The sequence below is a fragment of the Crinia signifera genome, chromosome 4, assembly GCF_055691185.1.
Source record: "Crinia signifera chromosome 4, ASM5569118v1, whole genome shotgun sequence".
Taxonomy (NCBI): domain Eukaryota; kingdom Metazoa; phylum Chordata; class Amphibia; order Anura; family Myobatrachidae; genus Crinia; species Crinia signifera.
Window position 1 is genome coordinate 188,284,844 of NC_139220.1, and position 27,848 is coordinate 188,312,691.

General features: G+C 41.7%; 2 protein-coding genes across 3 annotated transcripts in view; one reads left to right on the forward strand and one right to left on the reverse strand.

The window, feature by feature from the left end:
* The window catches only part of SND1 (staphylococcal nuclease and tudor domain containing 1), a 657,666-nt gene that overhangs the window by 507,024 nt on the left and 122,794 nt on the right, over window positions 1-27,848 (forward strand). The window lies entirely within an intron of this gene.
* On the reverse strand, window positions 11,726-19,165 carry LOC146074768 (uncharacterized). The gene is made up of 2 exons (XM_083183245.1): window positions 18,728-19,165; window positions 11,726-14,424 (listed from the first exon to the last, which is right to left on the reverse strand). Exon 2 carries the CDS (start codon window positions 14,064-14,066, stop codon window positions 12,465-12,467), a length of 1,602 nt encoding a protein of 533 aa, XP_083039371.1. The 5' UTR covers window positions 14,067-14,424; window positions 18,728-19,165; the 3' UTR covers window positions 11,726-12,464.

Genomic DNA, 27,848 nt, shown 5'->3' on the forward strand with positions numbered 1-27,848 from the left:
TCCAGGTTTTAAGTATATCCATGCTTGAGGCCAGGTGCTTAAGTCATAATGACTCTGTACTCAAGCATGGATGTCCTCATAATGTGGACTGAAACTTTTGGAGATTGTGAAACTATGCTGTAAAGAAAATGGTAAACTACAAATTATTATAAGCGCAAAAGCATATTTTTCATAAATCATTCCCATTTATCTGTGTACTGATGTGCTGTAATTTATCCAGATTAAAGCATTTTGAAAAATGTTTAGATGCATCATTATTTTGGTATTTGGAGAACTGTCATAATATTGATATTAATCTTAATACTTTTTCTCCAACATTAAAATATTTTGTAGTATGGTGAAATTAATCTCCTTTCATGCTCAAAATCAAATAAAGACTATTCCTCTCTTTCCAGTTTTCCTTCACTTAATTTTTTTTATTTAAAAATGACCATCAAGTCCATAACTTAATGTATTACGTGCAAAACTATCCATTATGAGCAGTCAGGGCTGGAGGTATGGGTTGGCAGTGTAGTACCAACATGTGTTTTTTACATATGCCGATATAGATTTTTTTTTTTTCAAAAGTCCCACCAAATCTAGTATAAGTTATGATACTGTGTGTAAAGTATCTTGTGACAGTCACAAATAAATTGTACACACAAAAATTATTACACACATATATGAAGCAGCTTGTTATGTTTCTGATCTCAACAAAAATAGTTACAATAAAACCTGCAAAGTCACTCATGCCCCTTTCCCACTGCAGCCTTAAAACGGTATTTTGCCGATTTTTGAGGGCAAAATACCATTTAAGGCTGCAGTGGGAAAGCGCCAGAGTTGAAATACCGTTTAAAGTTAAACGGTATTTCAACCCGTTTTCAGAGCAGGGTTTTGCACGGTAATCTACCGTTTAAGATGCAATGGGAATGCATCTTTAAACGGTAGAGATGATTGCTGATTTTTTTCAGCAATCATCTCCGTGTGTGTACGCTGCCGGGCTGAAAGATTAACCACTTTCAGCCCGGCGGTACGCCCCGCTGCCCCCCGCCCCCCCTCCCCCTCGCCCCCGTCCTGTTATACCCCTTTTACACCTTTTACACGGGTCCTGTGTAAATGGCGGTGTACATGGTCCCGCTGCGGGTGCAGGCACCCGCAGCGGGTCCACAGCGTGCAGCGCTGGGCAAGATGTGCCCAGGTGCTGCGGGAGGAGGGGGGTCCCTGCTGCTGCTGAGGGGAGAGGGGGTACCTGTCAGCCTGACATGGCGCTGCCGCTGCTGTATCTCCCCCCCGGCGGCCGCTGCTGTATCTCCCCCCCCGGCGGCCGCTGCCGCTGCTGTATCTCCCCCCCGGCGGCCGGTCCTTGCGGCGGATGTACAGTCAGTGTCGGCGGTCCCTCTGGCGCAGGGGAAATAGTACTTATTTCCCCTGCGCCAGAGGGACCGCCGACACTGACTGTACATACGCCGCAAGGACCGGCCGCCGGGGGGGAGATACAGCAGCGTCAGCGCCGTGTCAGGCTGACAGGTACCCCCTCTCCCCTCAGCAGCAGCAGGGACCCCCCTCCTCCCGCAGCACATGGGGACAGCTTCCCCCCTCTACCCCCACAGCACCCGGGGACAGCTTCCCCCCTCTACCCCCTCCAAGCTGCCTGTCTATCCTTGTTGATAGATATATATCTATCTATATATATATATATAGATCTATATAGCTATATATATATCAACAAGGAAAGACAGGCCTGACCCATTGTCACAGGCACTAAACGTTTTGAAGAGCTAAAACGTTTTACCTGCAATGGGAATGGTACTTAAATGGCATTTGAAACTGTAATCTGCTGCAGTGGGAATGCTAAATACCATTTAAGATTACCTGTAAACTAAAACGGGTCTGCAGTGGGAAAGCAGCATCATTCTGGCATTTTTAACATGTCATCGCACAATGGATTCCGATTACAGACCTTTTAATTCCTCCTCAAACTACCAAATTTATTATCTAAGGGGCTCAGAAAGTTCTCTTTGTCTAGGAACAGTTACCTCTATTAATCAGAATACACTTGGTCAATAATTTATAGTGCCACGCTGCTGCTGCCACAATGAAGGTTAAGAAGTAACATGATTTACATTCTTAATGAAAGCTTTGCTCAGCTAACATGTATTGGATTTTAAAGCAGTCATATATATATACAGTATATGTAGCAGACAGTTATTTGTCATAATTGGCTCAATCCAATTAGGTGTGAGTTTTTCATTAAAACGCAGACTTCGCGCACATACATACCCGAGAAATTACAGAATCTGTTAAAAAACGCCAATTCTTTGTAGTCTCAGTGAAATTGAGCTGAGAAACTGTTCTCTATAAAAGGTAATGCTTCATCTTTGACAAAGTTTTGTTACTTTAACATTCAAAATCATCTATATATGTCTAGTGTCCGTGAGTCTGCGAAACACTACCCTCTGCTGGCAAAAAGTGAAACTACATCTCTTTCTCACACATGCACAATCACAGACCGTAGCAGACTAGCTTTCAAAGCTTTTGCTTCGAGCAGTCTTACCAACACTGTATAATTTGACAGTTTCTCCCATCTGTACACACCCCTGCTCACCTTACATATCTCTATCTACTGTACCGTTCCATTTAGGCTTATTTTTCAATGCTGATTTGTTTAATGGCCAGATACTGTACATCAATCAGGCAAATCTCCTAATACCTGATCAAAGTCACCTGATTTGCAGATGTCTCAAATACAACCTTTTGGATTTCCTCGACTCGTCAGTTCCTGTCATTTTTGGGTTGGAATTAGATATAATTGATTGACGTACAGTATGGGCTACATTAGCTCTATTTGAGTTTATATTTTAGCGCGTTGTTTTTAAACCATGCTTACTGAAGATGATGGGATAAAGTGCAAAACACATTTTCAGATTGTATAAACGTCGTTCTTGCCTACCTGACCCTCTCCATGAGGGAGAAAACACTCTGTTCCTGGGCTTCCCTGGTAATGTATGATTGCCATCCCCTGTGGTGAAATGCCTTTCTTATCAATTACCCAGCTCACCACAGGTGCTGGCAATCATACATTACCAGGGAAGCCCAGAAACAGAGCATATTGTCCCTGAAGGAGAGGGTCAGGTAGGCAAATATGATAAAAGTGTTGTGGGATTTTAGTGCATTAAGGTGGGAAAGAGTACAGTGAATGATCAGTTCAGCATGGATTTTACTAGAAAGTGTTGCCAACGCTGGAATTGGGTAGGCTGCATGCTTCTAGCTAAGCCACAAAATAGTGCACTGCACTAGTTATAGACAAGTGCCCTTTATTGATTTGTTAAAGTTCTCTGTGATTTGGTGAAACTATTTTTTGCTTGTTCTTAGGTTTTCTTTTTCTAAAGTAAGTTTGCGTACTTTTTATTCTGATATGTTTAAATAGGAAGTTAACCTGCTGGCATATGTGTATAAATTCTTCTTAGCTTTGTGTACTTTACATTGTGTCATTGTGTAGGAACTCCTAGCCAGTTTAAGAGCAGGCAATTGTTTAACAATCTTTATTGAGGATGGAGGCGGCCGGCTTTATGAAAAGACATTAAATAAAGCCATAAAAAAAGAATAAAAATAGGTATCTTGTAAATAGGATTTAGCATGTGCCCTGGAAGGGTTAGTGCATCACTTCACACAATGCGTCATATCTGATTATTCTGTGTATAGCTATAAAAAAAATCAATACACATTACCTGTTGTTCAAGGCCCCAGATATAGTTAGTTCCTTTTTTTTCTGGAAACTATTTGTATGGGGCATTAATTCAGCATCGAAATATATCCACAAGTTATATACATTTTATATACTACGCCATTTACAGTATGCCTTGGAACTCTTACCATGAACTGGTATTTTGTTCAGATAACGATCATGCCCTTCAGTCTAGGTTTCACAGATTAGGATTTGCTTTTGTCTAGAACATTTACTTCCAAAGAAAAGCCACAGATTATCTGCCTGCAATTTTTGTCCCATATCAAGAGACTCCAGTTGCTTAATCATATTTGGATAAGAGCCGATTTGCTTTTTTTTTATTTTTTTTTATTTTTTTTATAATGCAACAAAATTGTAATCGCATTTCTTAGCACTTTCCCATTATTTTGCTTTTGGACTTTATAATGATAGATTTTTGGTATTTATATAGATGTTGTGTTCTGATGTCTTCACTTGCAGATGTTGAGCAATAATGCCTGAAATGCAGTTTGCATTCTAGTTGACCCCCGTGTCATGTCAGTGAAGTTCTGGACCATAAATTTATTTGTATTGACCTCTCCTTTGTGCACTGGAGCATTGTCATACAGAAATAGGGAAATACATTCCACAAAGTTGAAAGCATGCCATTTTGTTAAATGCCAATGTCTACTTTAACATTAATATTTATCTTGCAAAGTTGCCCAGGCCAAACCATGAAAAACAGCACAGACCATTATGCCTTCAAAAATACCTTCGTTGGCCACAATTATTCATTGGGCGGTATTCAATGAGCTGAATCGTTTGTCACAGCGATTCAGTTTTTTCATTCGCCAGCCAATCGCCGGTTTTTTGCTGCCAATCGCCATGCATGGGGATTCGTGTGGAGTCGCCGAGTCACCCTATTCAACGTGGTTGAGAATCGCCGGCCCTAACGGCGATTCTCAGCCAACCCTGCGTTTCCCAAAACAGCGTCAGTAATGTCGTCAGTGTTTAAAAAAATGCAGTGAAATGCAAGAGAAATGCAAATTACCCTGAATAAACGCTTCCAATACTGCAGACGGCAAAATCGGGGTAATCTGCACAAAGGGCAAACGAAGGAGTGAGGTGGGGAGGAGAATCATGGGTAAGTGAGGTGCACCATGGGTAAGAACAGTGCTTTGTGGGACAAAAAAAAAATACCTCAAAAAATTAAATATATATTTGTATAGCACTTCTACGACCATCACATCACACAAGGGCAGCAAATAATAATACATTACACTTGCACAGTTAAATAGAACACTTAAAACCAATTATTTGACATGTTCCTATCAAAGTTCACCAGAAAAAAATGACGAGGGACACTCGGTGAGGAACGGCGATATGTAACAAGAAAAAGGAATCGCCAACTTCACATTGAATACACTTTTGGCGATTCCCCTCGACTACCGTCGATTCCCCTCGACTACCGTCGATTCCCCATGCAAAATCCTATAGACTAAAAACGGCGATTTTTAGAGAATTACATTTGGCGATTGGTGCTTCATTCACGGGTTCCTTAACGGCGATTATAGGTCATTGAATAGGGTGATTCGCTTATACAGCTCATAAAATCGCCGGCACACATGAAAAAAACACAGAATCGCCATAAAACTTGGCGATTCTGGCTCATTGAATACCGCCCATTGGGTAGTGTCCTCCTGCAATCTATCAAACTCCTAAGTTCTCCTTTGGACTACCATATTTTGAAGTGTGAATTACTCTAGATCAGTGATGGCTAACCTTGACACTCCAGCTGTTGAACTACACACCCCAGCATGCCCTGCATCAGTTTTAGCATGACCAAATTGTAAAACTGGAGCAGGGCATGCTGGGATGTGTAGTTCAACAACAGCTGGAGTGTCAAGGTTAGCCATCACTGCTCTAGATCATCCTTTTCAACTGCTCCGAAGTTCATTGTCAGAGAGCTTTACACCACTTCATGTCATAGTTGCTTAATTTCTATCTGCCCCATCCGCGAGAGGGAGCCTAGTCGGCACAGCATTGGGAGATGCGGGGGGAAGGTTTGTACATTATGTTGAAAGTCCGTTATCTCTTCTGCACAACCTATTGTAGGAAGACGATTTATGCATGTGGTTAATTGTATGCACCTGTTAGCAGTGAGTGTGGCTGACATTGCCAAATACACTATAGCATGTCCAATTTTCAGGCCTTTGCAATTTATTCAGAGTTCCTTCTGAAATCTTTTGTATTGTAGCTAATAGAGAACCCACCTGATACATTATTTCACATGTTAAGATTGGTACACACCTAAAGATTTATCTGTTCAATCTCTCTGGTGTGAATTGTAGCAAATGACAATCAACCATTTGCTTCCAAACACTGGCAAAAGGACAATGGGCAGTATTCAATGCTTTTTTGGGAGCTGTGATAGTGAGCAGTGCTGACTGCTCGCTGTCACAGCTCGCACGGTCAGTATTCAACTGACCCCCTGCATGTGCCATTTTCACATCGCTGTTTTTTTTTTTTTTTACAGCAGCGTTGAATGTGCGTATGCAGCCGCCAAAACAGTGATGCAGTTTGGGGGAATCTTTGCTGTCCTTTGACAGCGAAGATTCCCCCAGAACATTGAATATGGTGAGCGGCTGGCACCAGGGTTAAACAGCGAGGGTACAGCCCAATGGCATTCAGAGATATTGGCTAAACCTGTTAGATTTAACAAATGTATTCAAACAATCATATTTTTTTCATAGTTTGGAAGTAAATGATTGTCCTTTGCTTTTATGCATTGCCAGATTTTTGTTCCCACCAGAAAGATTGGACCGATAAATCTTTAGGTGTGTTCCCAGTTTTAGGTGCAGACTTAATCGGATAAAATACCCTGTGTTATTCAATAATAAACACGTAAGCGACCCACGAGCTACCCAGAGGCAGCAATTAACATTTATTTCTACTTACACTCCCGCGGGTTGTCTGTGTAATTGAATAGCTCCAGGCACTTTAACTAGGAGAACAGAATGTGTGACACAACCCGCGGCTAATCGAATCTGCTCCTAAGAAGTGCGCAACTTAGCAGATTGTTACAATTTACATTTAATATAAGATTGTATTGGGTTGTGATTGCTTTGCTTATTAGGTTGCAGAATTTTAATTATTTAATTTCAATACAGTGTCAATATATTGGGCATCATTTATTTTAGACTTCTTTTTGTCAAGTTGACCTCTCCACAGAATTCTCCAGTGCGTAAGCAATAACACAAACCTGTTTCTATGGCGGTTTGCTTGTCTGTTTACTATATTTTCCCAAGCCTCCTATTACACTATTTCTGATATCTCTGCATCATGCAGCTTGTAAACCTTTTTGCTAAATTTGGATTCAGGGAACAATGACCTTTTTATGGAGTCACTTCTCTGTCCTTTTCTGTATTTGGAAGCTTTGAATTTTTTTTTTTAATGCCAGCTGCTGTACCTCTGTGGTAATAAATCATTTATATTTCTTCATGGAAATGTTTTGCAGTAAACCCCCCTTAAAATGATTACTGAAGGGACAACTGAACAGGCAGCAGGTACAGCTGTAACTGCCGCATAATACAATCTGCTGCCGTAATTGCAAACAACTTAATGTTTTTGCTTCTATGTCATAATGTCCTCTTTGGATGCTCAGCTTCATTGAGAGATTGACCAGAAATGTGGACTTGGGGAAGTTCTGTTACACTAGACGTTTTGTTATAAAGGGGCATACACACACAGCAATTTAAGCCCCATTGATAAGTGATCTGACCAGATCGCTCTAGAAATACAGCACAGATTGCACTGTGTGTGTACACATGATGGCGACATGCTGTACCATGGGTCGACAGACAGTATATGCACTGTTTAACACTGCTCTGCACACATCCCAGGTGCCGCGGTGTGTGCTTATTGATCTGTGCTTGGGCAACTCACTCAGCACGTGGCACCTGTCGCCCCATGTGTACGGGGCTTAAGTACTATCTTCATTGTAGAACAACTGTGGTGTTACTTGGGCTCCACAGCCCTAGCGGTGGCGGTGGGGAGCCAGTGTCACCGGGCTGCAGGGCAACAATGCTTTCGCAGAGCAGGAGGCAGAAGCCCTGCAGGTGCTCCTGCTCGCCATTCTTCCACTGTGGCCGCCGCTCCCCCTTCCACCATGCATGCCAGTGCGCAGGGTGACAGCGCTCTCACTGACCAAGAGGCCTGTGTGAGGTCCAGCAGCCTGCCCACTGCCCTGCCACCATTCTGTAGAGTCCGCATACAGAGTACTACATGTATCAGTAGTGTGGTGCCTGCTGCATTTCAGGATGTGCTCCTCCCAGGCCCCACTTTTTTTTTCACAAGTTTCTTTGTCCTGCTTTACAAAAAATGGGGGGGAAGGGATTTTTTTTTTTGCCACTGAAATGTAATTTTCTGAAAAATTATTTTGCAAGCCAGCATACTATCACATTGTATAAGCTGCAAACACACATTCCACAAGGGTAGCATTTTTTTTTTCTTTCTCTGTTTCATTTACAAACTTGGCACAAAACAGTGGTGGGATTAGGGAGGAAGACTGCAGGTTGTTATTAACAAGGTGTGCCATTTATTGACTTTCCTTTGTTGTCTTTAGCTGAATTAAACTAAAACTATTGCATAGCTATAGGCAACAGCATACATCCTTGTATACAGTCTACGTTAGCCATCTGCTGAACACAGTTAAGTTATATTTTAAATAACACTATGCAGACAGAAGAGATTGGACACTGACTGCAAATTTCTTTTTTACATCGGCACTTAGTAGGTCTACCACGTATAGTGGCTACTGCAGACTCCCTTCTTGGCAAACTGTCCACAAGTTCACGGAGAGCAGCAGGCAGTATTATTGGCCATTCCACCTAAAGTAAAGTAATCAACTGTGACATTAAAAAGGTTGAGTGTGCTTATAACATAGGGATAAGGTTACTAAGATAGGAATTCAATTTTAGATGAGATCTTGATATGGGCAACCAATCAGAATCTACTTATGTATTTAGCACCTTCTAGAATATAATAGAAGCCGATTGGTTGCCCATAGCAAAACCCCATCTTCAGTAGAACTCCCATTTTAGTAAATTTATTCCGTGGTCTCTTTATTTTGTCCCAGAGTTTCTCAGTGGTGTTAAGATCCTGACTCTGAGCTGGCCAATCCATTTTAGTTACCAGATTTTCGGTATACCTATCCAGTGTGGCCCTGGTAATATAACCGGTGGCATCGTTGGCCTGATAAAAAACATATGTCGTTTTTGTAGAACTGCTACATTGTAGGGAGCACAGAGTTATCGAGAACATCTCTGTACTTATAATGTGAGTCTGCATTAGAACTAGTGGACCCATGCCAAACCATCTTAAACAGCCCACAGCATAATGCCACCACTTCCATGTAAACTCTGGTAATTGCCAAACATGCCCATCTGATCTGAAAAGTGCAAAAAATAAAATTAATATTTTATTATTGCTTTTTGCTAGTTCTTTACAATGCATTTTAGAATACAAAATTTATTTGAATTGCACATAGATTCAAATAAGTGCTTGTTAATCTCACAAAGTAAAGTATACACGGGGTAATTTCAGCCCCAATTCTAAGTAATCTGATTAGATCACTTAAAAATGGAGCACCAGGCCACCCGGTGTGTATGCCCCCAAGTGATAGTGATGCGCTGTCAACACGCGTCGTCATCGACGGCAGGGTAAAACAGTGCTAGCTCCATGTGCACAGGGCTTGCTGTCTAATACTAAAATATATCATTTATGGTAAAAAAAAATATATACTCTTAATGAATAGGCCACCAAATTGTGCTTATGTAAAATTTATTTTGTTTATTATATATATTTGTTTCTTATATAGCGCAGAAGTTTCTGTTGTGATTTACAATTGTAGACCATGATTGAACAAACTGGGTAATAGACAGACATGGAGGTAGGAGGGTCCTGCTGCAAGCTTACAATCTATAGGGACATAGGAGGGAAACACAAGGCCAGGAACCAGTAATAGCATAGCAATCCCACCAAGTTGCAATTCCAAAATGGAAGCTATATAATACATAAGTGCCTCAGAAGGTTATGTGTGTGGTACTTAAATATGATAGGATTGCCTGTAGAGAGGAGTTTCATGCATTCTAGTTCCAGCAACGTGTTAGAACTTGCTGAATTTTAAGGTGGCATGTTTATTATATTATTTGTTATAAGGTAATAAATATTAAGAATCCATATCGCCGCATATTGGGGCAATAGGGGCTCTTTTTTTTCTGCTATCATCTCCATTTAAATTGCTGGGGCACAAGCTCTGAGCCCATCCTGGCAATCAGTAAGAGGTTAAGGCAGTGGTTCCCAAACTGTGTGCCGTGGCTCCCTGGGGTGCCCTGTGTTGGTGGTCCAGGACCTACTCAAATTATTAATGGTTAATTATGTATGAGCAAAGCCAGTGCTGTTTGCTGCCAATCCTAAAATGTGTGCAAATAGAAACAAGTCCTGCCCTTTACCACATAACTGAACCTAAGAATTGCATATAAACCCAATCTAATAATTTTTTTTTGGCCTAGGGGTGCCGTGAAAAAATTTCTGATACTCTAGGGTGCCGTGATTCAAAATCGATTGGGAACCCCTGGGTTAAGTGATTACACCTAGCATGCAAGGTCTGCAAACTGTTGCATTTTTTGTAATGTTGTATACTAATACCCAGGGCCGCCACTAGTAATTTTGGGGCCCGGGACTGACCTTCAGTCCGGGCTCGCCTCCCACCACACACACATACACACCCCACCCCGCACCCCACCCCCTTCCCCGGAACTGACCTTCATTCACACTTACTTACCTAGCTGTGGCATCTCAAGTCTCCTCAGCACACAGTGCAGCCTGAAGAGCGACGAACACCTCTGTGTCCTAGGCTCGGCGCTCTGCACTGTATATCGTGCATGCCTGGCTGGTGAAGGCAGTGTGCGGGGGTGGGGGGTCGTTGTGGGCAGCTGCCCAGGGCCCCACCAGAGGCGGCCCTGCTAATACCATAGAAAATGATAGGACTGTTGCTGTAAGGATTGTTGTGTGGGGAAAAAAAACCAGACACTTCTCTCCCGTGTATTGAACTGACCATCTCAATTCTATGGCACTGCAAAAGTTAATTCTGTCCAGGATAATTGTAAGTCCCCCAAGCTTAATGATGCATTAACAAATAGCCTTAGCTTTTCATCTTGAGAGTCTTCAATACCCCCTGAGTGCTCTGAACTCTCAGATCAATTGTTTCTTATACTGCATCAAAACATTCCGTTTTGAAGTACAGTCCCCAAAGTCCATTTTATGTGACTCTACATTAACAGGAAAAGGTTTTGCAACCCTGTGCACATTAAATAACTTTCTTTTTTGCATTCTGGTGGATGAAGGAATGAAGAAAGCAAAGAACAAAATCAATGTTTTCCCCCCACCACGCTCACGCACAGCATGTGAGTCAATGAGTCAATATGTGAAACCCTAGAAGACATAACGCATAAAAATAAAGTGTTTTATATCCAGTACACTTAACAGTTGTTCATTACTTTGTAATTGATCACACTGCTTTTTAGGGTTTGATATATCATGATAGTTAAGCTTTTCCTATATAGCACTCTACTGCTTTCTGCTGCATTAGATGTTATGCTGGCTAGCATGTTACTTTCTGCCGATGTACTTCGGCATGCAGACTTTCCACCTGACCCTATCTTGCATAGTTTTAAATTGCAAATAAGTTATTGTTAAAAAGAATATTGGCATGTATATAAGAACATTTGTATCAGTCTGTTCTCTTTTCCGTTAGAAGCATAAGAGATCTGCACTGTAAGTTACTACCCAACACATGCTGTTTTATATACTTATAACTGTTTTGTTGTACAGTATGTCCAGGCCTCTTTGTAGTAGTTGGATAAAATGAATACATTGTTACTTTAATTGTGTGTGTCGTAGACTAGCTGGTCACACAATGGGCCAGTTGAACTTAACTTCTAAAGTGATAAAATTGAGTGATAAACTGTTGGCAAATCGATCATGCGCCGATGTATCGATTTCCTTATCTATTAATTACCTTATTTGACCTCAGTGTGAAGACCCCTTAGAGCTCCGTGAGAGCGTAACCTTATATGATATGACCAGAGAGGAGGACCACAGATACAAGGTTTAGCTCTGTTTTAATTATGACAAATCGACATATTTATACATAACATACAACACTGGTTCAATTACATGATTGGATAATATTTGGTGCAGAGGTAGGGGAATAACAACATAGAGGTGGGGTGGCTTATACGTCGCCTTACAGGGGAGTAGCATTCGTTAGTTATGAGAAATCACAGAATGTACTATTCCATAGAAGTTACAAAGTACGGGAAAGCAAGCGAGTACTGGAAACAAGCCAGAACATAACTTCTTGAGATAAGCGGGAACAAAGACTATTAACACAGAGAAACAAGATGGCTGATTAACCCTTCACAGAGAAACAAGATGGCTGATTAACCCTTCAATCCCCTCTTAGAATCAATGTCCTTTTTAGACAATTTGATTCTTGTAGATGGCATCTTGTTTGGTACGGTGAATTTTGACATATTCACCATAATCTTCTGGTGAGGGAGGGCTTTTGGCGAGATCAGTGTACATAGCAGGTGTTACATTATCCAGGTACTTAGAACCAATCTTCTTGCATATGGGAAAAACACAATATCCTACTATCATAAGTACAATAATTACAATGAGGATAAATATGCCTATTTGTGTTAGTGCGTGTTTCCAATCATTTAACCTTACCTATGTACACACAGGTTCCTCCTTTCTCGGCAAGCATCATATCTAAAGCCATGCGATTCTGAAATGTTATTTGTGATGTAGCTTCTAACTGTTCAGCAATACCTTTCAAAGCGTCCCTAGTATCATTAACGAAGCGCTGTTGATTATAATATATGTAATTTATCCAGTTCACATTTTTATTGATGGTTACCTGGGGAAGCAGGGACTCGAAGCCGGCAGCGACCTCATCACGAGCCTTAAATTCTTTAGGAACTCCCCGGGGAACACCAATAGTGTCTATGTATATGTGTGGATCGAAGTTTTCCTTTGGAGCTTCTCTTTTGTTTCTGGAGTTTGTGGTAGGTTTATTTGTGGGAGGAGGCTCAGACAAATCGGCTGGGAGAATGTGTATGGGCATAATGATCTTTGCCAGGGCACACTCTCCTTTCCAAGGATTGTCCAGCTTTGTCCTGAGTCTCATGTCTCCACAAATAAAATAAATGTCTCCTAATGATTTTTTCATGGTGGGTATACTGATATGTCTTCGTTCAGCACAATACCCATCAGGAAACAATTTCAGATCTACAGTGTTTTGTGCAGTGCTGTTTGAGTAATAACATGTATAATTACCAGGATAAATGGTTATGGTACTACCAGGATTGGTATTCTTTACCACTATGGGATATTCTTTCTTCCATTGTTCACATTTGGTTTCTTCTACAATAGTATCAGTATACAGGCTAAAGAAACATTTATCTTGGTCTGAAGGTATGTGTAGGGGCACCGTACCCAAGTGGGGTCTGGATTTTCCACACACATAACAATCAGTTTGATTAACTTTACGTGCATTATATTTCATCCATTCTAGCCAATAATTTACGTCAGATAACCCAGTCTCTATGGCTATAGTGTCTTCGTAAGTGGGGTTGTTAATGGCTAACATTTCATTAAAAGTAGTGACATGTGGTTTAAAGAATGATGGTGGTGTTTTAGGTTTTACAGTGGTTTTGAGGGCGGTGTATTCTGGGTTATCATACATGTCTTTTAAATGAAATCTTCCCCTTGGGCCCCCGCTTTCTCCTGATTGATATTTGCCCATGACATATAGTCCGGCATCGCCGGGGGCCGGGTTTTCTAGGTTAATGATAAATTGGCTATTGCAAGTGCCCTTTTTTCGTAGGGACATACGGGTTAGTAAGGATCGACCATGGGACCATTTCTGGAGGCCAACATCGGGGTGATATCCCCAGTTTTGGCTGATATCAAAGGCAGTGGTATCTGCTCTAGTGTTCCACCCAACAGCCCTCCATGAGTTGCAAGAATCTCCCCAGTATTTGCTGGTGACACAGATATATACATGACTTACTGCGTGTGGAGTATGGTGAACATTGCACAGCCATGGCAATGGTGGTTCTCCTCGGTTGCCGCCTTGATTATTTGAACAAAGTACAATATCACAATAAGAAAATATAAAAGTAACGACAGTTGTACTAGAAGAATTATACCAGAAAGTAAAACGTCCATCATTCTGAGTAATATCAACTTCAGCAAAACAGTTATAAAGAACAAGCCCGAGTAAAGTCGCTAGGGCTAAGGTGGAGGGAATCATGTCCTATGTCGTTGTCCTCGGCTTCAGAATGTTGTATTTCTGATTCCTCGTCACTTCCAACCGGCAGTTCTTCTCCAAGTTGGAGGTCAGAGCCACTGGCCCTCGTTATTACCTCTCTCGTCCCGTCTGTGTCAGTCTCGGGATCGGTGTCGACCTCTGTGTTGACGTGTGGTGGAGGTGGAATTTTCTTCACTCTGGATGCATGGATCCACGTTGGTCCTTCGTCGGTGAGGACAGCCGTTCTGGTAACCGCGACCACTTCTGTTTCTGGACCGTAGGTGAAATCTCCTGGATGTTTATTTCTGGGTAGGATCTTTACAACGACCTTGTCTCCAACCCTAAATGGGTGAGTGGGTATCTGTGGATGAGAAGGATTCTTAAAGATAACATTTTGTTCAACTTCATTAAGTTTCTGTATTAGGGATCTGACATACTCTTCTCTTATTATTTCTAAGTCTCCTTCTGTGGTAACTAAAGGGTTCTTTGCCCAGGGAGTGGGGAAAGGTCTGCCCATCAGTACTTCAAAGGGGGAGTAACCTAGAGTCTTTTGTGGAGTCATTCTCTGTGGGTGATATGGAATGTGAAACTTCCATTCTATTTGCAGTGCTTTGACTAGTTCTGCTGTGACTTTGGCTGTGAAGGCTGAACCTTTATTGCTATTGATTTGGAGCGGGCATCCTCAGCGCGGAATGATCTCTCGCGTGAGTATGCGGGCTACTGTTTTTGCATCTTCTGATTTAGTGGGATAAGCTTCCTGCATTATTGATATGTGTAAAATCTATTTGAAGATGTGTGAAAGGTGTGGTTGGGTATTCTAGATGTTGGTGTCTTGCTTTATTTGGGTTGTTTGGGTTGTTTCTAAGACACACTATACATCTACTGATGTACTGTTTTACAAGTTCTTTGGCATTAGTAATGTAGAAATCATTGGAGAGGAGTAAAGTAGTTGTTACTATACTATGGTGTCCTACTCCGTGGTAATGTACTATGAACAATGATGCACTGGTTTGGGGTATACATGGTTTCCCCTCTTTGCAGATTAATCCAGTCCGTGGATTCTTCTGCAGTATTGGATATGTTCAATCTGATAGATCTGAATTAGAGGCAGCAGCCTGTAATTCTGTCAGTAGGTATGTATCATCTAGCGAAGGAGGCGAGATGACAGCAAGAGTGAGGTTATATGTTGTTATAGTGGCAGCACGTTTAGCAGCGGTATCAGCGAGAGCGTTGCCCTTGCTGATATCATCCTTTCCTCCAGTGTGTGCTTTACAATGAAGGATGGCAATTTGAGATGGTAATGTAATTGCGTGTAAGAGATCTGTGATGAGTTGCGCATGTGATATGCCTTTCCCATCAGCGCCAGTGAAGCCTCGGCGTTGCCTGAACAACTCCGTAAGCGTATTTGGAGTCTGTGTAAATTGTGACAGGTTTGTTTTTGTAAATGTGACAAGCTCGAGTGAGTGCAATGAGTTCTGCAGCTTGTGCTGACTGTAAGGGGACTGTCTTTGCTTCAAGGGTGGTGTTTGGAAGTTTAACCACTGCATATCCTGCCTGGTACGTGTTGTCATTGGGACGGCTGCAGGAGTCGTCAACAAATATTATGTCGGCATCGGGAATAGGCACAGTCGACATGTCTTGTCTGGGTGAAGTTTCTGAGTCAATTGTCAGAGTACAGTCATGTTGAGGCGGCGCCTAGTCGTCAGGTCCTTTAAGACCTAAAAGTGCGTTTAGTACAGGGACAGGTCCTTCTGAGTTTGTTGCGTATTTTACAGTGAGAGAAGGATTCCCTAGTAGGAGTACTTCATAGCCGCTGAGTCTTTGGGCAGACATGTGTTGTGTGTGTAGACCTTTGAGGATAGAGAGGACATTATGTGTGGTATGTAACACAGTGGGATGTCCTAATGTAAGTGATGTGGACATCTCAACAACCATTGCACAGGCAGCCAGTGCTCGAAGACAAGCTGGCATTCCTTGCACAGTGACAGGCATTACCTTTGAAAAGAATGCGACTGGGCGCATTTTGCCTCCATGAAGTTGGGTCAGTACACCCGCCATAGTTGTACATGTGTCCCTTGCAAACAAGTGAAATGATAACATATAGTCCGGGAGACCAAGCGCGGGACTCTGTACTAACATCTCTTTCAATTTTTTAAATGCAGAATACATTTCATCTGACCATTGTATAACCTTGGGTTTGTCTTTGAGTGTGCATTGTCTCAAGATATTATCATAGTAGGAACAATCAGAAATCCACTGTCTGCAGTAACTTACCATACCCAAGAAAGACAACATATCCTTCTGGGTAGTTGGGGTGACCAGACCCAATACAGACTGTATGCGTTGTGGACTGATTTTCCTTTCTCCCTCAGAGAGCACAAAACCCAGGTAATTGACATGCGTTTTACACCATTGCAATTTTGCTCTTGACACTTTGTGTCCACATTAACAATGAAATTCCATTTAACCGGCTGGCCTCCTCGGTGACACTACAGAGAAGCAGATCATCTGCATACTGTAGCAGGACAGAACTATGGGGGGGGTGCCATGGAGCCAATGTGGCTTGGAGGACTATGCTATAGACCACGGGAGAGTCAATATAGCCTTGGGGTAAACGACACCATATTAATTGTTTACCTTTAAATGAAAAAGCAAAGAGTAATTGGGTCTCTGTGTCAATAGGAATACTTGAAAAACGCATTTCTTAAAGTCTATGACACTAAAGAAAGCTGCGTTTGCAGGGATGGCTGAGATGAGTGAATTGATGTCAGGTACTATGGGTGCAATAGGAATAGTCTTTTGCAGTTCACCATCATAGTTAAGGGAACACAGAACACTGGTAGTGGCCCCACTGTCCACCAGGAAGGACAGTCCCTCATCATCTACATATAATGTGATGAGGGGAGAATCTTCCCAGTGAGTAGTGAACTGTACAAAAGATGGGATACCCTCCTCCGGGCCCCGTCAATGGGTAGGGTCGGTCCAGTCAACTCTGAAAAGTACGCTTTCTTGAGGTGGTGTAGGACCCTGTCGGGAAAGCCCTTGTTGGGGTCTTGGCGTGCAAGGTTGTTGTGGTTTCCGAGAAGGGAAAGGGCAATCTCTAGCCCAGTGTGTGTTCTGGCCACAGTTGAAACAAGTAGTCTGTTTATGAACTGCGCCAGTGTTGTTGTAATCCCTGGTGTATGGTGGTGCACGAAAGGTTTGGTTCTGTGGAGGCCTTAAAGGTCTCCTGTTACTTTGTGGGGGTCCCCTATTTTGTCTATTGGGCGGACCCTTATTACTGTTCTGGAAGTTGTGAGTAGAGGAAACTGCAGTTTTCCTCATGTCAAAACAACCAGCTGATTCTTTCTCATACAAATGATCACTGAATTGTGGGCATGTCTCGTTAGGTAGGGGAGGTGGATATGTTACAGTCTTTTTACTTTGTTTTGAATCCATGTTTATGTACAGTTCTATTATGATTCCGTGTGAATGTTTTCCACTTTTTGATTTGTTGTTGATGACTATAATCTTCACTAAGATCTATGAAATTTAGAATCTGGCTACTTTCTGGTAATTGTTTTATTTGTTCAATAGATTTTGGACAAATAATGGGATAGGTGAAAAGATTGATTGGTAGATCTGTCACGAAGAAAGGATAGAGTTGATCAATATTTACTGGTGATTTCTGTGCGTAAGTGACAACCTACTATGAGGACTGCCTCACACACAGTGCCATTAGAGAATGTTTTAATTGTGGATTTAAATCTTATCCTTTGTTTGTTGACAGATACCAATATTGGATAATATTCTGGATTCTTATACCACAATATTAAACTACTTTGGCAACTATTGCAATTTCCTATCGGTGGACATTCATAATCTGACATGTAATATGAGAGCGTGAAAAGATTCAAAGTGTATTAGATCAGGGGCACCGTCACAGAGAGGCAGGTAAAACCTGTTGCAGCAGACTGTGAGGGTTAGTCTTTATCCAAACACTTATAGAATCATGTATTCACTTTAGACATCTCATAAATTGTTATTTATATATGGTTTGTTAGTGGAACCACAGACTGTCTACGTGACAGTGGATAGAGTCCAGTGGTTATAATGTGAAAACTGTATATGAAGCCTCACGTTGCGTTACTCCGAAGGGGAGAACATAAGTCCGCAAGTCTGTTGGCATACAGTAATCAATGAGACAATAGAGTTATTGTGCGTGAACTTACCAACCGCACGGTTTACAAAGAAATACAGATATCACAAGTGTGTATACTTACCAATCACACAAGGATATTGAAATAAGAAAAACTTATACTTCAAACTAAACATAGTAAAGAAATTTGGCCAATGAAATAGTGGGTGTTCAAAATGAGGTTCTATTTGGATAAAGACCCGTGGTCTCTTCGTACACCAAGTACGGTATCTGATCCTAGATCAGTGTGTACACAAAACAAAGATAGAAGATTTTAACTTCTATGAACTGACATCCGATATCCCCCAGGGATAGAGTCATAGGTTCAGGATCGAGTTTGTCCGTAACCTCACAGCGGTCTCAGATTAGACTTTTGGAGTCTGCTGACAACCGTGTAGGAATGAACTTCGAATCCCGCGGCGAGCCCCCAGCTCTGTTGGCAAATCGATCATGCGCCGATGTATCGATTTCCTTATCTATTAATTACCTTATTTGACCTCAGTGTGAAGACCCCTTAGAGCTCCGTGAGAGCGTAACCTTATATGATATGACCAGAGAGGAGGACCACAGATACAAGGTTTAGCTCTGTTTTAATTATGACAAATCGACATATTTATACATAACATACAACACTGGTTCAATTACATGATTGGATAATATTTGGTGCAGAGGTAGGGGAATAACAACATAGAGGTGGGGTGGCTTATACGTCGCCTTACAGGGGAGTAGCATTCGTTAGTTATGAGAAATCACAGAATGTACTATTCCATAGAAGTTACAAAGTACGGGAAAGCAAGCGAGTACTGGAAACAAGCCAGAACATAACTTCTTGAGATAAGCGGGAACAAAGACTATTAACACAGAGAAACAAGATGGCTGATTAACCCTTCACAGAGAAACAAGATGGCTGATTAACCCTTCATAAACCACCAGCCAATCAGCTCTGAACTGTCAAGTTACAAGCTGTGTTTGAAAAATTAGTAAAAGCTGATTGGTTGTTTATCACTCTCCACTTTATCACATTTGACAGCTTAGTACATCTTACCCAATTTACTTTACTTTATAGACCTATAATATCCCTCTCCCCCCCCCCCCCCCCATCCCCTCCCCTTAAAATCTGGAATTTTCTCTAAATGCTAAGAACTGAATGCAGTGTTTTTTCGATACCACACATCATCCTGTAGGTTAAATATGAGTGTCATTCTACAGAAAGTGCTGTTTTAAGGACAAGGACACGGAATGTACAAGTTTCATTTGGTTGATGTCAGCAGCAGAGAACTGAATTAAGGTTTATAGTTTCTGTGTAATGAAAACCATACACAATCTGCACTGCTTTGTACAGAAGCTTGATGCCTCATATTTTTTATTTTGTATTTTCACACTACATTTGTAGTCTGTCAATTTTTTATAAATGATTTGGGTTCCTGCTTAAGTAGTATCTCGACATAAGGTGTGTGTATATAAAGCTAGTGTACAAATTAACTTTTCAGGTTTGTTTGTCTTGTTTAACTAAAAAAGGACCTTAATGTATTATCTTGATGCATGTTCTATGGCTTTTCCAGATCACTTCCTGTAAGATCAGTGTGTGTGTGGCTGGCTGTCAAGTGTATGTATCCTTCATGCTCAGCAACATGGGAGGGAATATTGCTTGAAGAGAAGCCCTAATCATTTAAAAAGATAATTTCTACATGCTTGCCATCAGTGACCTTCCTGTTATGAGTAATGTAAGGGCTGTTTCACATGCTCCATCTGACATCGGGCGGCATGCCGTGCACAGTAGTTAACAATGGACAGGAGTGTGTCCATTCACACGGGGCGGCCACAAGCTGGCTGTCACTACTGAAAAGGACGGATGCCGGGCTGTGGTCATCCTGACCATTGTAAACTTCTATGTGTGTCACGGCTTCTTGGCCGTGCGGGGTTTCGCCACCTGGCGGCTGCTGGTGTCTGTTAAAGAAGCCTAAGTGCTGTTCCTATCAGGGTTTTCAACCCTGTGCACAGCCGCCTGGAGTTCCAAGGCTGTATAAAGGTGCTGCTTGAGTACAATTGCCACCTAGCCTTTGTAATAGTACCATGGATGGTACACACATCACCAGCTGATACACTACTCTGGGGGTATGGTTGTTGGGTCGACACCATAAAGGTCGGAATGCATTGGGTCCAAAACTGAAGGTCGACAGGGCTAAGATAGACAGGGTCAAAAGGTTGACAATATGATAGTGTCCATGTTGACATCCGGGACAAAAAAAATGAAAATGACCTTTTGACCCTGACAACCTTAGCCCTGTTGACCCAATGCATGTCAAATTAAATTTGGTCGACCCAATGACCCATACCCACTGCTCTACCGAGACGCACTGTGTGATTTGGTATAACTGGACAGGATCAGTTATTTTATAGTAGCTACTTAACTGACTGCCGTCTCAGCTGTTTGGCATCCGAAATCCATTTCAGATGAAATGAAGACACTATCCTAACCACATGGCCTCAATTATCTAATGAGGTATTACACTATTAAAATTTTATGTGACCAGAGCAGATCTGTAATCTTGGGTTCAACTAAACAATGTCTAAAAGCATTTATGACACTCCTGTTTATAAAGCTGTTATGCTCTTGGTAGGAAATGAAACGGACAGGGAGAAAGCACAGCTTGAAGGTAAAACCTTTTGTATGTGTATTAGTGGTATTATCTTATACAATGCAAACACCAGAATCACAATGCTTTACATCACAGACTCTTTAGAGGACATTCAATTAGCTGTAGGTTCTGTGCGCCTGTAAATGTGTGTTAACAAATGGGATATTGAAATGTAGTGTGCTTACAATACCCTTGCAAGTCACTTATAATTAAGTTATGTGTTCTGTAATGTGAGAGCTATGGGAACAACATAAAGGATCATTTTGAACCCCACATATAGGGTGCAATTCTGGTTCACATGCAGTGAACCGAATTCGACCCCTGCCCGATGGTCAGGGTTTGCACATGTGTGGCGAGTTGCTCACATGCCAGGCAGTTCAGAGGGGAGGGGGGCGGTGGCGGCTCTGGGCCATGGGAACGCCCAGCCTTTCATGGGTGTCTCCATGAAAATGCTAGACGTTCCCAAGGGTACGTGGGTGGGCCGATGCCTGCCGGGGTCGGGCGGCTGAGGTCACATGACATGACATCAGCCGCCTACCCTGTTTTCATCCCGCAAATATAAGTCTCAACTGACTTATATTTGCACAGGCAGGGGGAAATCAATTGATTCGTCAATCATTGAATGATTTCTCGTGATGCAGGCACATGTGAGGGGATGTGTCTTCCTGGCATGGTTGCGACCATTACGGCGACAGGGGTATTCAGCATGGAGGCGTCACAGGGACTCTGCAAGCTGCAAACTTTGTAGCTTACCCAGTCAATCAGAATGACCCCCGCAGTGTAGTAGTTGCTCACTGGCCATGAGCAAAGTATCGAAGACTTAAATGGTGTCCAATGTTTTTTTTTTTTTTTTAACATGTATACTGTATATAATTGAAAAGTCAGAGCAAGTGTATTTCAGCTGAAAAGTGTTCAGAGCATTTTTGGTTTGTGGTTAAATGTCTTAGTGGTTTTTTAAGTGTGTATATGCAAGTTTTAATATGTTTTAAAATACATAAAACTAATACATTTATCTGCATGTTAAAAAAAAAAATCTTTCAACATACATGTCCCACATCAGTTAACCATTTTATTCTAATAAGCAGTCTCCCAAAGGTGTTTCTGGATGTTTGCAACAACCTGAAGAGCTATGTGGCCAAGCACCGCACATACACCATCATTATACTTCCTGAGCCACTCCTGAAAACTTAATTAGTAGTTACGACGTGACTTTATACTGTTACACAAAGCATTACAGTATTCATTTTTAGGGCAATATATATATATTCCCCCCTGTGTGTGCTCTGTGCACATGGCGTACTTGAGAGGCGTAAGGACTTTTTGTGGTGGCTGTTCTCTGATTAATCACTGCAAGCATCAGCTAAGATGTGAGGTGTTTCTGAATCATCATGATTATTATTATTTTTTATAGTCTGTTAATTTAATGCGTTATTTATTGCTTCATATTAACGCTGATATAATGTGATAGTCAATAACAGAGTAACACTTAGCATTGATAGCAATTTCCTCTTGCTAATATATTAATGTGATGTGTCTTGCTGGATTAGCGATCCTTCCCGCGGCTTCATGCTGTACATTTCATGCACTATTAATGGAAGTCGAAGAGATGTCGCATAGCTGAAAGGAGCCAGGACGGGAGGCGATATAGATTATGCCAGTCAGGTGGAAGAAGAGTAAAGGTGGTGTAAATGTATAATTTCCAGATAAATTGTCTTCCTTCTAGTTGTCTTTGAGGAAATTCTGAAAGGATTGCATATTAAATAAGTTTTATTCTAACACATGCTATCCCTGATATGGGCTGAAGAAATGTCCATGGAAGATGGGCCCTCTTAACATTCTCTCTTTTTTTTTTTTTTTATATACCGGTATATTTATATATATATTTATATTTTTTATTTGCATTACCCTCTATTTTGGCACCAGGAGCAGGACCATTGTTAATGTTGCTTTCATGTTGATTTTTTTTTATTAGAGACTGGTTGCATTACCATTTTATGTTAGCACCACATAGTAGGTTCTTGTAAATGGAGAGCTTTTGAGCTCTGTATAATGATTTCATTTTGCAGGTTCATCTTGATTTTCACTGTTTATTGTGAAACCTATTTACATTTTGAGAAACAAAATTAGGACATTTATGTGTACATCATGAACACAAATCGTACCTCTTTATATTCCCCATCCGTAGAAAACTTACAGAAAGCATTTTGGGAGGATGCGGGCATCCCAAAGAGCTTCACTGTGTGTCACATGATTGTGGTTGCCATAGTAATTGCATTACGCTGAAAAACATCTAGAAAACATTAGCTTTTGCTTGAATACTAATAAAATTACACGTCTTCTGTTCAGAATGGTTTGCAACTTACTTTGCCTATTTTCATGGAAGTTGTGGGTGACTCCCAGTTTTTCAGTTTCCTGCAGCCGTGTATGAACAGGTGTGTCTACGGCATCCCTCCTGCTTATTAGGGAAGCAGGCAGGATGGGTAGAAACTCCCTGTAATTGTAGGGGAGGGGGCAGGGCTAAGTAACACTAACTGTGGCATATGGGTAGGGGGACCCATGGACCCACAGATTATGGCAGTTTTCATGAGTTGGGGATGGGGCCTCTTAGAGTGGAGACAATAATGTAGACCGGTATGATCTACGTATTTATCTAATATGGCAATAGACCACTTCAAAAATAAAATCCGCAAAGATACAGTGTAAATAAGGCCCCGGTTGCATCTCACTACCTGCATCCCTCCCTAGACTTGACCAGTGGAGGTGTGACTGCAATACATGAGTCTCAGCCTGAGGAAGTGCCTCACATTCCTGAATTGTGAAGACTTAACCAGCTGATATTATCTCTGCCTGCAAAAACCTTTAGCACTGACATACCGGTCAACCTATAATCCGATCAAAACAAAGGTTGGAGTGGCCTGACAAAAGCCAAACCTGTCTCTGCATTTTGTCTTTCATAACCTGTCTATATGTGTGCAGGGGAGTTTATTGTTATATATATTTATAATGTGATCAAAGTGATCAAACATATTTTAAAGGACGGTTTCACCTATATGTGGTCAGTGTGCCTTCTACTACAGTACATACAAAACAAGTTGTGTGTTTTTTTGGGGAGGGAGGGAAGGGGGTTATATTTCTAAATTATATATAGAAGGATACTAGCAAATTCTTAGTACATTTGATGTGTTAGGAATAGTTCACAAACAGTACAGTGGCATGGCACCCCTAAATATATCGTACATGGGCTTTGGTTGGTTGTCTAAAGAGCATGGCCTGTTGCAGTACTTGTGTGAATTCTGCAACACTATTGTTTCCTGTAACATTGTTACATTAGGCGAATAATGAAATGTGATGAATCCATGTAAAAATGTTTCACATATGTTTACAATACACACCAGTGTGAATATATAACTTCAAAGTTGTAAAGCAAAGTGTGATCTTGTATAGGTTGGCTATAGAATTATTTTCAGTTTGTCTTGTGTAGAGAATATACTAAGCAATGAATGCCTCTTAAATCACTCCTCATAGATTTGTTCGGTATTTATCCCAGTTAGCTTTCTGAGTAAATTGGATTTCTCTTCCCAGGAACTATATTGCAGAATGATAGGTAACAAAGTTATTGATCATTGGCTGATGATGCAGCTTGGTTCCAGTAAGTGCATAGTATGACATAGTGTATGAGTGAAGAAAATTCCAATGGTTTTCTTGCAAGAGGACTGGAGAAGATGTAGGCAAGCCAGGCTGAGAGACTTATTTTGCCTGCTATGCTTTAGAGGTTTTGTGTTACTTTTTTTAGGATGTTCTGTTTATCATATAAAGCAGTGGAGAATATATTGTGGTACTTGTGTATTTTGGCGGCGCCCCCGATGTCCGTCGTACGACGAACAGATCGCATCGCATCGCATGCCATGCACCCGATGGCATGCGATGCGATGCGACGCGATTTTGACCCCCTATACGACCAAAAATCGTATAAGCACCCTAAAGGGTGCTTTTGAGCACCCAAATGGGTGCTTACAATGTTAAATGCACCCCCACGCCACCCCCCGCTATAAACGTGAACCCGAAGCGTGGCGAGCGCAGCGAGCCCGCGAGGGGCGGCGGTACGCGTCCTACGACCTTTTCATACCCCCACTATCCACGTGGGCGTGGAGTTGAGAATAGAATAGTGTGGCGAGCGCAGCGAGCCACCGAGCCCGAAGCGTGGCGAGCGCAGCGAGCCCCGCGAGGGGACGCGGATACCTTCACAGTTATACGCGTCCCCTCGCGGGCTTCACAGGTGTCCGTGGCGACGTGGACACCTGTGAAGCCCGCGAGGGGACGCGTTTACCTGTGAAGGTATCCGCGTCCCCTCGCGGGGCTCGCTGCGCTCGCCACGCTTCGGGCTCGGTGGCTCGCTGCGCTCGCCACACTATTCTATTCTCAACTCCACGCCGACGTGGATAGTGGGGGTATGAAAAGGTCGTAGGACGCGTACCGCCGCCCCTCGCGGGCTCGCTGCGCTCGCCACGCTTCGGGTTCACGTTTATAGCGGGGGGTGGCGTGGGGGTGCATTTAACATTGTAAGCACCCATTTGGGTGCTTAACATTGTATAAGCACCCATTAGGGTGCTTATACAATGTTTAATCGCATCGCATCGCATCGTATGGCATCGTATGCCATGTACAATGGCATACAATTTCAAAATTGTATGCCATCGTGCACTATCGTACGATATCGCGTCGCATCGCATACCATCGTATGTGTTATGGTATGCGATGCGATGGGCGCCGCCAAAATACACAAGTACCTATATTGTATATAGTTCTTGTCAAAGGAATCTGTTGTTTTCATTATATGTAGGCTATTGAATTTGTAGTAAAAAAAAATATATTATTTTATTTTTAATATCTGGGTACATAGTTGTTCCAGTAAGCTATTTCCTTAATACATGGAGTATAGGAGCAGATGTATTAAGCCTGGAGAAATGGTAAAGTGGAAGGCGATAACACACCAGCTCATAACTGCCATTTTAAAACTCATGCAAACTGACAGTTGGGGGCTCATTGGCTGGTGTGTTATCACCTTCTACCTTATTACTTTTCCAGGATAAATACATTATTTATTAATACCAGTTATTTATATACAGATGGAACCCCACTGTATATAAATAACTTATACTCACTTCTAGGTGCCACGTTCACAATATATTTTCACAATCTCTCTATATATGGAACTAGACACGCCCTTTAAGTGGAGCATGACACGCCCCCTCAATGAGGCGCTGTGCATAATTCTTCTACCAACTATTTTTCAAACTAGTTTTCAAAAGTAGGTAAGTATGCATAACCCTCTGCACATAATCTAACACTGTGTCCCCTCGGAATATCTTTCTGTATGACTGTACAAATTCCCCCACCTATTTATAGTGTTTATACTGTTTACTTGTTACCCTCCTGGCTGCTGCACAGCAAACCGAAAACAAATCCTACAGTAGTATACGCAAGTATACCTGGCCAATAAAGCGGAGTCTGATGTATTATCTCCCTCCCCAGTCCTTATTTGAAGATGCAACACTGTAATTAAATGTCCCTTAGGGACTTTTGTTTGGGAAACAAGGGTGCTATATAATAAGTAACAAAGCTTATTACAGTAGAGGCCTTTTATTGAAGCTTATTTATTTATAAAGGTTCTCATGAAAGTTAGGATTTGTTTTGGTAATGTTATTAAGCATATAACATACTATCTGTACTTTTCTGGAGATGCAATGAGGTGTTTTCGCACCCATGGCACAAAGCGACCATTTCACTGGAAAGTAGGACTTCAGCCTGACGTGTCTAGCCAGTTTCAATTTCCAAAAAAGTTTATAGTTTGGTATCAACTCTCCAAGGTCACAAGAACGAAAGATTAAATGAGTTCAGCTTCAGCAATTCAGTCATTATATAGCTGTTACATTCCCATGTTCTTTATAATTAACGTCTCCACACTTTGAGAACATTTTTATAATCTATACCTATTATTAAAAGAAAATTGTATTTATGATACATATAAAGTGCCACAAAGTGTCTGCAGCGCCATACAGGATAAATATACAGCAACATAGTATCGTAGTACAACAATTGTACATTTAACAATGGCAGACCATAGCATAAAGGTATCCAGTCAACAGTGTCGCGGTTATGACCACATGGCTGACATGGCAATGTGCAACAAGTTTTTTTTTTTTTTTTGTTTCGTGTGCTCTCCATTTGGGAGCGGTAAAGTGTGCAGATGTAGTTGAGCTCAGCACTGTGCTGGAAGCATGGGCAGCAATATGGTACACACATTTTTGGGTCTATGTCCTGAAATCTACAAATTAACACCTAAAAACATCAAAAGAAAACCTGTCAACCTTGTCATTGCTGACCCTTTATAGTACATAACCAGCATAAGCACAGTATCAAACATTAAAGTAACACCACTGAGTAGGACAGATAACAGGACAACTGATAGGGAAGTGTTCTGAAGGAACAAGTCACAGGTAGGAGTCCAGTCTATGCTCATTGAGCCTGTTCTGATTTCTCTTCACCCAGTGACTTTCCAGATGAGAGTCGAATGGCCAGACAAGGGAGTGGAGCACTGGTGATATTGTATGCTGGGCAATTGTAAAACGATGCTTGTCTGTAAATTTTGTATATGATATCCAGGACAAACACAGCGGTTCAGAAGACATGGGGGATTGTTATTGTGCCTAGTTAAGGTTATTGTGGGTACACACTAAACAACATGCATGCATGATAATATTGTTTACAAAGTTATTGTGCAGCTTATGCTGCTTTCCCACTGCAGACCAGTTTAAAGTACTGGTAATCTTAAATGGTATTTAAAACGGTATTAGCATTCCCACTGCAGCAGATTACCATTTTAAATACCATTTAAGTACCATTCCCATTGCAGTGAACCGTGTAAAATGTAGAGTGCCTATCCCCCCCCCCAGTGTAAAGAGTGCCTAA

Bases quoted from the DNA above. Each gene is read 5' to 3' on its own strand.
- LOC146074768 (XM_083183245.1), bottom strand. From the start codon at position 14,066: ATGATTCCCTCCACCTTAGCCCTAGCGACTTTACTCGGGCTTGTTCTT.